Genomic DNA, 11863 nt, shown 5'->3' on the forward strand with positions numbered 1-11863 from the left:
ACCAAGCTAGTTTTGGGTTCCCTCAAGCAGCTGTGTGGTTTGGAAGTCAAGTTGTGGGGTTTGTTTGCTCTGTGGTGGGCAGGACTGAGAGCCTGGGGCTTTCCATGCATGGTGTCAGTGCTGCCATGGCCCAGAAGTGCTGCTCCACATCACTGAGCACCCAGCAGGGCCATCCCTCGTGTTCCAGAGGGGAGGGGAGAGGGATGGGAGAGCTGAGGTGAATGCACAGCAAGCCCTGATCCCACAGATGCAGGCTGGGGTTGTATGGCTGCTGCTCCTGTCCTCTGCTCTGGGCCTGGTCAGGGAGGTGCTGATCCTTTAAAGCCAGTCCCAGCACTCAAAGAGTTAATGCCCCTCCAGCTGATGTCACCCATGCCCTGAATGTCCCTCCCAGAGCATCCCTGTTGTCCTGCTGGGCAGCAGGAATTCAGGAGCCCTGCAGGAGCTGCCTCCCTCACAGATGTTATCCCACCCCAGCTCTCTGCTGAGCTCGACCTGCCCAGGCCAGGCCTTGCTGGGCCTGGCTGGCAGCACCCACAGGGCTGTGCCTTGGGGCCCAGATGTGCCCCAGCCCCTGCAGTGTGTGAGCTGCTGTGAGCAGAGCCTGAGCCTCCCCGCTGGTGGTGAGCGATGTTATCTGTGCCCAGCAGTGAAAGCACAGCTGCTGTTTTGCAAGAAAGCTGAGGCGGTGCCAAGGAAAGTGGGTCCCTTTCAGGCCAGCTCAGGTGCTGCTGCCCCTCCCCTGTGCTCTGCTGCTGCTCTGGAGCCTCCACAGGCAGATCCCCCCTTGCTGTGGCCACCAGCACCCAAAACTCTGCCAGCAGCTGCCTCCCTGTCCCCTTTCCTGCCTCACTCCAGGGCTCTGGCTGCCCTTGCCTTCCCTTCCCCAGCCTGTGCTGCAGCATTCCTGGACTCCAGCTCCTTCCCTGCCTGCCCTGCTGGAGCACAGAGTCCATGTGGGCACAGCAGGGCACAGGAGCTGGGGAATGCAGGCACCCCCCTCCTGTGCCCAGCAGCACAACAGCTCCTCTGGCCCTGCTGGGATGCAGGGGATGGGGTCCCCCTGCCCCTCCTGGCTCATGTCCTGCATGTCCTGCCCCTCCTGGCTCATGTCCTTCCCCTGCCCTCACAGGTGACTTCAGGGTGACCACCCAGCAGCTCCTGCCCCCTTCTGCCTCAGGCAGGGCCCAATGGGCTCCGTGCCCTTGTGGCCTCCCCAGGGTGGGGATCCAGGGTGGCACCAGGGCCGGTTCAGTGGCTCCCTCCCCACCTGCCAGCCGTGCAAACGAGAGCAAACCCAGCCCCACACGCTGCTGCCCAAGCGTGGCAGAGCTCAGGGGGTGCTGGGGGCAGCAGCTCTGCCTGGGTCTCCTGCAGACACCCAGCTGGTGCTGCCCAGCAGCTCATGGCCTGCAGGACACTGTCAGGGGGATGTGGAGCTCCCAGAGCCCCTGGAGCTCTGCCACATGCCTCGAGTTCAGGGACAAGGCTGTCAGGCACAGGGTGGGACTCTTGGGGCTGTCCCATGCAGGGCCAGGGGCTGGAGTTGATCTGTGTGGGTCTCTTCCCACTTGTGAGATTCTATGAGATCAGTCCTCCCAACACCCCATTCTGAGAGCAGAGGAGCTGCAGCAGGGGAGCAGCTCTGGCCTGAACAGCCCTGGCTGCTCTCCTGCCTGCAGTCATGGCCATGCTGCTCCCTAAGGAAGGAGCAAGGAGCTTCCTGGGTAATTTCCTGCCTTTTCACAGCTGTTCCTTGGAGATGCTCCATCCAAGCTCCACCAGTGCCGTGTCTGATGCCTGCAGCAGCCTGGGCAGGAGCTGTGGGAGCTGCTCTGATGAGGGAGTGATGGGGACCAGCACTCCCAACACTCTGGGGGATTTGGGGACCGTGGTGCCATCCAGGGGGTGGGCAGGCTGGCAGGTGATGGGGCAGGGGCTGTTTTGGAGCCGTTGCCAGGGCTGGTTGTTTTGTGGGGCTGGAACCACAAACCGCAGAGCGCCAGGCAAAGGTGCCTCGCTGGGGGTTGGTAGGTGGGGTTTTTTTGTCTTCTTGTCTTGTTTGAACCAAGGGAAACAAAACAGAGGCCGTTGGGAGGGGTGGGTGTGTAAAACCGTCCTGAGAGAGATGGCAGGGCTGGGGTTGTGCCCTCCCTGTCTGCCCCAGCCGGGCGGTGCCACCATCACTGTGCCACTGGAATGGCCCCACCCGGGACAGTCTGGTGTCCCCCGTGGCTGGAAAGGAGGTTGGGGACCTGTGCTGCCCGAGGAGGGATGGCACAGGGATGGTGTGGAACCAAAGCCTTGGCTCTGGGGACACCACCAGGGCCTGGTGCTGAGGAAGCCCCGCTCGGGCAGTGGTTCCCAGTTCCCACAGTTCCACTGACACCCGGCCCAGGGGAATATTTTCCCCCTGACGCCGCAGAATTCCTGTGGTGTGACAGTGCTGCTGAAGGACCCTGTTCAGTGCCACCAAGGCCAGACAGGGCCCCCATTGTGGGTGCTATTTTTAGCAGCCCCATGGGTGCAGGAGGTCGTGGTGGGGTGGGAGGACACCCCCACCCCTCTGAGTCCTCCCCTTGTCTTTTGTGGAGCAGGGGCTGCCCCCAGTCCCCAGCCAGGGCTGGGCCTGCTCTGGGAAGCCCCTGGATGTGTGTGGAGGGAGCAATGCCATAAAAGCTGCCTTATGCCCCTCCACCTCACGCTCAGAGCTGCACCCCAATCCAGGCTGTGGGAGCAGGGGGCTGTTTTGGGATAACCAAGGCAGCAGATCCCGTGGTGGGAGGCACCCTCTGGCCTTGGCACAGCCTGGCTGTGTGGAGTGATCCCAGCCCATAGGATCCCATGGAGTGATCCCAACCTGGCATCCTGATGGGAATTTCCAGCCCTGGCTGGGGTGAGGGGAAGGGTTGGGGCACAAGGGATGGAAAATGGGCACTGCTCCCAGCTCCTGTGGATGAGGAGGTTTGGGTGCAGGGACGAGCCTGGGAGCTTGCCCTGTGACATTGAGGAGTGGCATTGCTGCATGAGCCACCTTGAGATCCTATGGGAAGATATCCCCTGCTCCTTGCTGGCTGCTGAGTGGCTCGTTTGTGGAGCTCCCCCTCCCAGCACTAATTACAGCTGCAGCAGATGATGTCCTGACCTCCAGCACTGCTCCCTGCTCTGTCTCCTCCCTGCCAGTGCTGATTTGGGGCACAGGCCTGGGCATGTGCTGGGGTTTGGCTCCTGCCACCTCGCTGCCATCTCGAGCAGTGCCACATCTGCCAGGCTCCACTGCCTCCCCCTCGGGCAGGGAGGGGGTGTTTGCAGGAGCTGGGACATGCCTGGAGCCCGGCACAAACACATTCCTCACATAATTGCCTGTCCAGGAGAGAAATCTGGGGCTTTACGCGTGTCCTGCAGGCAGCTCAGAATAGACCTTGGGAATCCCTGCTCCAAGGATGACACCACTTCCTTGGAAATCCCAAAATACCCAGCAGGGTGGCTGTGGCAGGAGCCCTACCTTGCTTGCTGCAGAGAGGGCAAGAATTCCTGAGTTTCCCAGCACCTCTTCTGCCAGCTGGCAAACAAACAGGAATGGCACTGGCCATTGGCTGGAACCTCCAAAGATCCAGGGCCAGGATGGGCCAGGGGTGTTTTGAGGGCAGTTCCTCATCCAAGAACCCAGGTGATAAATTTCCATTCCTCTTATTCTGGGGAAGGAATCCACTAAAAATCCTTATTCTTCAGCTGGGCAGGAGAGAAATCAAGGGGAGGGGATGGACCTGGCCTTGGACACTTGGGCTGTGTCTCTGTTAACTCGATTTGGGTGTTGGATGCTTCCTGGCTGTGTGTGGGGAGTTGGTGTGAGGCCAGATGGGCCAAGAGAACTCATCCCCTTGGGAATTCACCTGTGGAGGACCTCGGGCAGCCACTAAAGCCTTTTCCCAGTGTTTTCTCTGCATTAAGAGCTCACTGCTATAAATAAGCCTGAGCCTGGAGATGTGGTGGCACTTCAGGCCAGGCTTTTCACTCCTCCCTTTCAATAAGAGGTGAAGGCGTCATCTGCATTTCTTCCCTCATTTTGGCGTGGATAATCCAGCTCCATCCCTGCTGGGGAGCGTGGCTGTGGAGTTAACATCTTGGCAAGCTCCAGGGAGCGGCAGGCTGGAGCCTTTCCCCGCCGGGTCCCTTCCCCTTTCCAGCAGGATGAGCTCCCTGCCCTGCCCTGCCCTGCCTGGGGCTGTGATAACCCCCAGGGCTGGCGCTGACAAAGCCCTGGAGGGGTTCCACAGGGATAACAGGAGGGAAACAATTTGGGAAGGGCTGGATGGGACACAGCCATTCCCGTGTCCTGGAGCCAGCTCCCTCATTTCCTCCTCCCCAGCAGCTTTGGAGTAATTTCAAACTTTGTGGGGAAGGGGAGCAGCCCTCCCTTCCCTCTGTGCATTATCCCACAGCCACAGCTCGGACAGCATCCATTGTCATTCCTGGAAACAGGCTGGGCTCCATCCCTTCTTCTGAGCCCATAACTCATTTTTTCCCTGCTTGAAGCTTTGCTCAGTGCTGTCAGCACTGGGATTACCCCAGTTAATCCAGCCTGTGCAACTCCCTGTGGGATAAAGAATTTCCTCTCTCCTCTGTCTGTCTCATTATAAATTGTCATAATTAATGATCTATTCTAAGCTGGGTTTAAACCATGGCAAGGTCTTCCCAAAACACCTTACCCACAGCTAAGTGCAATACTTGGGGTGTGGCCACATTTGGAGGCTGCTCATCAAAGAGACTTTAGCTCCAGGGCTTCTCCTCTACCTTGGATTGGGACACAAGCCCAAGGGAGAGATAAATATTTCAAAACTCCATGAATCCAGCCAAACCTCACCACAGGCTCTCACTGGGGGCGCTGGGACAAATTGGTGATGGCCCAAGGGAGAGATTGGAGGGGAGGTGGAGACCAGGTGTGGAAGGAGAGGTGGAATGCCCATGGCATGGGATGCCCATGGCATGGGATGCTCTGCATCACCTCTGCCTCTCCAGCGGGGCCAGGGGAGCAGCAGCCGCAGGGAGGTTCCGTGTGCTGAGGCTGTGCCAGTGAGGAGATCCTGGGCTGGGGAGCTCTGTGTGCCCCCGCCCTCCCCATGAGCCTGCAGAGCCCATTCCTGCAGCAACATGCCCTGGAAAGAGGCCAAGGAATTCTGTACCTGGGTCCCCTTATCTGGATCAGCAGCACAGAGCAAAGAGTCACGGCCGGGAAGTGGAGTCTGCCGGAGTTCAGCCGTGCCCGGCGGCTCCTTGGCACAGGGATTGGCGCTGCTGCCGTGCCAAGGCAGTGACTCCTCCTGTTTGTGTGCCAGAAAAATAATCCTATTTATGTAACTCCACACGAAGCATTCCAGGGCATGAATATTCAGCTCTTCCTGCAAATAGGAAGCTCTGTTACCTGTAGGGTTAAAGTCCCAGCTCAGCTTCTGCCCTGTGGCTGCTGTGGCTCTTTCTGACAGGAGAAGGCTTTGTTTTACTAAGTGAGCACCTTTTGCTCACTTGGGAAAAATGGGAATTTTTCCTCTCTGTGATAGAGCAAACTGTTCTTTTCCTGGCATTAATATCCCGTGTTTCCTTTGTCTTTCTAGGCAGTGGACCCATCCAGCTGTGGCAATTCCTGCTGGAACTGCTCACTGACAAGTCCTGTCAATCCTTCATCAGCTGGACGGGCGATGGCTGGGAATTCAAACTTTCAGACCCAGACGAGGTAAAGTGCCCTGGAATTAAGTGCTCAACCCAAATTCCTCAGAAATATTGGGGTGGATAAGCCTCTCCTCCTCCCTTTGCGCAGCCACTTTGTTCTGGTCTTGGGTGTGTCATGGGGAACCAAGGAATCAGAGTCCAACTGAAAGTTTGTTGAAAATTGGGATGCAGTCACCCTTTGGAAGCAGGGGTTTGTGCCCAAAGTTGGTGGGAAGTAAATGGGACACCTTAGGAAGAGGAGCAGTGGCAAAGCTCTTCAGATAGGCTGGGTACAGGTGAGGGTGACTGTCCCCTGCTTTGGGGAACAGGTGGGATCTTTGTCCCCTCCCCTGACTGGAAGGTGGGCGTTGGTTTCTCCTGCCAAATACCAGTGACAGAACAAGAGGAAGTGGCCTCAAGTTGCACTAGAGCAGCTTCAGGTTGGATATTAAGGAACATTTCTTCATGGAAAGGGCTGTCCACAACTGCCCATGGAGAGTCCTCACCCTGGAGGGATTTAAAAGCTCTGTGGATGTGGCACTTGGGGATGTGGATCAGTGCTGGGCAAAAGTTGGACTCCACGATCTTAGAGGCCTTTTCCAACCTAAATAATTCCATGAGTGACTGGAGCCTGCTTAAGTGCAAAAGTGACTGGCACTGGGCCATTGCATGTTGGTGTCATCTGGTTCAGAACTGGCAGAAAGTGTTGTCATTATAGTGCAAGAGTTCTATTATCATTACATTGCAAGGGTTCCATATTGCCAGAGTTTTGTACCTCCTTGATGGTTTTTTGTAGGCAGCTCCTCTAGGCACTGACTCTTCCTTATCCTCACAGTAGCCAGCTGACTCCAGTTCCCCTCAACCAACCAATCCACTCTTTTATAACACTCTTCTTATTGGCTACAGCTGTGGCCTGTTAACATCAGGCCTGCTCCTAATCCTTAATAATTGGCTCAGCTGCAACTCTTTAGGGGGTAAGATTACTTTTTATACTACCTTTATTTGCTTATGTTCTATCCCCCTACAAGAAGGTGGAGGAGGAACCTTGGGAAAGGGGTGAAGGACTCAGGATATGAGGATATATCTGAGGTAGCACATGAAATTACCCAGATAAATCTTCATGGTGTGCTCTGCCATGTTCTGCCACTGCACAGAGGTTGGTTTTCCCAAGTATCAATTCTTAATGATGAGGAATCCTGTGAATTCTGTGAAAATCCTCCCCCTTCCTGCTGGGAAGGGAACATCCCCACAGCCAGGGTGACCTTTCCTCCCCATCCCTGCTGCCTGCAGGTGGCCCGGCGATGGGGCAAGAGGAAAAACAAGCCCAAGATGAACTACGAGAAGCTGAGCCGCGGGCTGCGCTATTACTACGACAAGAACATCATCCACAAGACGGCGGGGAAGCGCTACGTGTACCGCTTCGTGTGCGACCTGCAGAGCCTGCTGGGCTACACCCCCGAGGAGCTGCACGCCATGCTCGACGTCAAACCCGACGCTGATGAGTGACAGGGACACGGGGACGGCGCCGTCCCCACGGGGACGGCCCGCGGGACTTGTTTGGCGGTTCTGGTTTTATTGATTTTCGCTGTTCTTCTGCTCGTTTTTTTTCTGAGGGCCGCTCAGATTCGAGGCTTTGAGGATGTTGGGGGACAGGGGGAGAAAGAGGAAAACTTTAGGGAAGGATGGGCTTTTTGTTGATTTCCTGAAAGTTCCAAGACAGGCTTTTCTGGAGGAAAATTCTGAGTTTTGAGAAAGCTAGGAAAATGTAGCTCACTTAAAAAAACCAACAATCCCCTCCTCACCCTTGGCTGTTTAGAAAAAATTGCAATGGAATGGATCCCTTTGGTCACTCACACACAAACTGACAGGTCAGGAATGACAATATTCCTGAGGATTTGAGGAATTTTAAACTTTTTTCTTTTGGAAAACCAAAATGGGTGAATATTCTTGCTTTGGGGAGGGGCAATATAGGAAAAGACCAAGAACTGTTGTTCTTGTTCCATCACCTTTCTGTCCATTGTCCTCTTTTCTACAAGAGAGAATTTTTCCTAGGAGGGATCAAGACTTTTTTATTTTTTTTTCAAAGTTTTATTTTATTAAATTTTGTGCCAGTATTTTGTTTTTTTTTTTTTTTTCCTAAATAGTCTTAAGCTCTAAGATGGTCTCAGTATTGCAATATTGTGTGTGTTTGTTTCTGTTCTGCCAGCAGAGAGTTTTATCCCAGGGATGAAAAAAGAGAAAAAGAGGAATTAGTTTATGTAGACCCCACTGGAGAATTGAAATGCTGGGACTGGGATGGGAAGGAAAATGAACTCCAAAGTGGCTCCTGTTGATGCTGGCTGGGGGTGCCACTTCTGTTTCCAGCCCCACACACTGTGCTGATAATTCTGGTTGAAATTCCTGCTTTTTTTAATGTCTGGCTGCACAAATCCTCTCAAAATTTCCATGGAAAATGTCTAAATGTCTTTTGGCGTTTTCCAAATCACTTCTTTTGCTCAAGGAACACTTTGGTGCTTACAGACATTTTATTTTGGGAGGGGGAAAGGAGGGAAATTCCCATGTTTTCAATGCAGTAAATGGAAAATATGCAAGTTAATTGAGGGGAAAAATCAGGAAAAAGTTCAAAACCCAAAGGGAAATGCTTTTTCCTTCCTGTTTCAAGCAGCTCTGTCTTTATGGCCGTGTGTGGGCACAGTGGAAAGGAAATTGTCCCTGCAATGGGCTCGTTGTGGCTCTTGGGCTGCTGCTGTCAGGGTGAGGGTGGCACGGAGCACGGTGTCACCAGGGGTGGCCAGGGACCAGGCCCAGGGCAGCTGCTCCCTCTGGCCTCCAAACCCTTCCTGCAGCTGCTTCTCTCTGGAGGGGTCGCTCCTGCTGCTCCCTGGGATGCTCTGGGCAGGCTGAGGACAAGGCCCCACCACCCTCGGGGGCACTGGGGGGAATTACAGGTCAGAGGCTGTTCCCATATCCCAATTCAGTCCCAAAGCCAGATCCCTGCAGATTTGGCCTCCCAAGGGAATCTTTCACCCCCCTGGTGTTTGCATTTAAAGGCACCATTTTGGACTTTACCAAAATCCTTCTCTGAGTGTCTTGGGGCACAGCTCAGGCACTGGATAGCTCTGGGACTTGGGGTCAAAGCTTTTCCATAGGGGCTGGGGAGTGATTCCTGCCTGATCCCAAAGGATGGGGTGGCAGGACAGGAATCTGTGTAAAATACCCAGAATATTCAGGCACAACCCTCCCCTCACAGGGGCAGAGCTGGAGGGGAGCCCAACCCCAAAGTGATGCCCAGAGGTGCTGGGCTCTCCTTGGCCTCTGGAGCAGGGGGGACCCAGCACCTCTGTATCCTAAACCTGGGCATTTTAGGGGAAGTCAGGCCCAGAATTGCTGTGTCCTCACAAAAGGTGGAGTTGGAGGGAAATGGGGAGGCCAGGAGGGAGCTCCTGCCAGGGGGTGGAAGCAGAGGGGGCCCAGGAAGGGAGGGTGTGACACTCAGGTGCTGTGGGTTGTCTGAAGGAAAGGTGGGATGGAGGGAAAGGAGGGAAGAGGGGATGGAGGAAGGTGAAGGGAACCCCAAAGGAGGAAAGGGACTCTGCCCACCGAGACGTGGAACTCAGGCTCATCTCCTTGGGCAGGCAGGGAGGAGGAGGAGGATGGAGGCAGCCTGGCCAAGCTGGAGGGAGGAAAGGAAAATTGGGATATCATGGATGAGACCCCAGAGGTGAGGCTCTGGGACAGGTCCAGCCTGAGCCATGGCTGGGCAGCTGGACAGGGAGCCAGGAGAGGGGTGAGGGCACAGGGAGGAGCTGGCAAGAGCATCCCAGCAGCAACCCCAGGGCTTTGGGGATGTTCAGGGCTGCTGCAAAGTGCCCTGAGCTTGCCCATCGTGGGTCACTCCAATGCCCCTTCCAGCCTTAGAAAGGGACTCCCAGACATCCCAGCTCCTGCCCCTGGCATGGGTTGTGTCCCAGGACATCCCTTCTGCTTTGCTTGGACGCTCCAGCTGAAAAAGAAACGGAATGGGATAAAATTTCCCTCCAATAGGAGGAATTGCAGCTTTGGCTACAGCCCCATGCCCCTGCCAGGCTAAATCCCTCCCCTACTGTGCTTATTCCAGGTTTCCAAGCTGAGCCTGGGTGTTCCCAGTGATTTTGGGGAGATTTTGGGGTTAAAGGTAGGGAAGGGTGAGCCAGGGGAAGCAGCTCTGGATTTTTGGAAGAAGCCTCTGGCTGGAGTTTCCCCATCATTTCTCCAGCCCTTTGCCCTCCCAGCTCACAGCCTGTGAACAGTCCCAGACACATCAGCTCCATCATTTCCTATTTTCCTTTGCTTTTATTCCTGTTCTAGAGGCCATCCCAGAGATGGGTGCTGTTTATACACTGGAAATGTGCAGATTTCTCTTTGTGTCTTTTGCTTGGGTTCCTTTTCCCTTCTGCTTTTCATTGCTTGCCTTTGGTGAGGGCTGTGCTGAGCTGGACAAGCTCAACCCAAACCCTCTGAGCTCCTTCAAGTCCATGAAAATCTGGATAATTCCCACTGGCCCAGAAGGATGGATCTGAGAGGGATGATGGAGATCTGCCAGGGCAGGGTCTTCCTCCTGTGCACAGGAGTGAATTTCCCCCTTGCAGACACTGTTGGAAATGGGGTGACTTTGTCTTGGTTTGGAATGTCTCAGGTGCTTTGGGTGAGATTTTGGGATATTTCCTGTGTCCTGCTCATTCTCTGCTGTTTCCATGTGCGTTGGTGCTCCCTTGGCCCCTCTGGCAGAGCCTGAGCCTTGCAAACAGCTTTGGGGGCCTTGACAGTTGATATTTGGGAACTCAAAACTAAAGGGAAAAACCCCAGTAATGATAAAACCACCCCAATAATGATAATCCCACCCCAATAATGACAAAACCCACGAGCACTTTCCTGCTGCCAGTCCCTCTCCATCTCCATGTGTGGGATCACCATAACCCTTGGACTCTGCAGTGGGTCCAAGGGCAGATCCATGTCATTCCCACACTCCAACCATCCCCATCCAGATGGGATCCTTCAGGGGGAGAAATAACAAAACAGGGCAACAAGTCAAGAGTAATGTAAAAAATTTCACTTTCTCCTGTCTTCCCAAAGCAACACCTCCTCCAAAAAACAGTCCCAGAAAGCAGCAGTAAATCCAGATGCTGCAGGAAACATCTCCACTTTCTGAGTTTTGAGTTTTTGGAGAGGTTTTCTCTGAGGTTTTAGGATTCAATTGCTGGTTCCTTGTGAAAACTGGGATGCCTTGGTGTGCTCTGCTCCCTGGTAGGGTCTGTGTAACACCCAGGAGCTGTTGTCTACATTCCAAAGAGGTTTAAATAGAGGATAAATCTATGTATACATATATGTTATAATGGAATATCTCCAGGAATTAACTGCCTCAGTAAAAAAAAAAAAAAAAACCAACAAAAAAATCCAAAAATAAGGACGTCTTTTTTGTTTTATTTTGGTTTTACACATTTTTTTAAGCTGATAAACTTAGAAGAAGTTAAAAAAAAGAGATTGTTATATTGTGCTGTTCGACTATTTTCCAACGTGTATTTTCATATAATTTATATTTTTTAAAAGTGGGGGAAAAAACAGTTTAAAAGTGAGATTTAAAAAAAAAATAAAAAAAACAAGGAAAAAGCAGGTGCTTTTTTAAAAAAACCTGAGCTGAGGTAGCTTAGAGATGTAGCGATGTGTGTGTGTGTCCGTGTGTTGTGTCTGGTCCTGTTTGGTTTTTTTTAAAGGATTCAAAAAAAAATAAAATCCCTCCTCCATTGAATTCCTAGAGAAGGAGGGGATTGGTTTTGTTTTAATTGCTGATGCTGGCACATCATTTTGCTGGAGAGTTTTTTATATACTGTAGCCTTATTTCATATCGTATTTTAAACCATGTGAAATTAAAAGAAGAATAATTCCTAACCCTTGGTGTCCATGTGATTATTCCTTGTCTTTCCTCTTTAGATTTGGGGCAGAAAGTGGGAAAACAAAAAATGTAGAAAATCCAGCAATTTCTCTGTTTTCCCCGTTATTGAAGTTGGGGTTTTATGGGAACGAAGGGCCTGGCTGACCTCATGGTGGGGGGATGCTCCCCACGGCTCCCTCTCACTTTGGGCTGGTGGATCCACACCCCAGGCCTCCCAAAGCCTCTTTG

General features: G+C 53.2%; 1 protein-coding gene across 1 annotated transcript in view; it reads left to right on the plus strand.

Annotated features, from left to right (window-relative positions):
• Window positions 1-11631, plus strand: part of ETS1 (ETS proto-oncogene 1, transcription factor) — a 52123-nt gene extending 40492 nt beyond the window's left edge. Inside the window, exons 7-8 of the mRNA XM_071449568.1 lie at window positions 5613-5731; window positions 6997-11631. Of these exons, the coding sequence (XP_071305669.1) occupies window positions 5613-5731; window positions 6997-7212 (335 nt within the window). The 3' untranslated portion in view covers window positions 7213-11631. The remainder of the gene's footprint in view (window positions 1-5612; window positions 5732-6996) is intronic.
• The last annotated feature ends 232 nt before the right edge of the window (window positions 11632-11863 follow it).

This window comes from Agelaius tricolor, unplaced genomic scaffold (genome assembly GCF_023055355.1).
Source record: "Agelaius tricolor isolate 1412-34295 unplaced genomic scaffold, bAgeTri1.0.p SCAF_29, whole genome shotgun sequence".
Lineage (NCBI taxonomy): Eukaryota > Metazoa > Chordata > Aves > Passeriformes > Icteridae > Agelaius > Agelaius tricolor.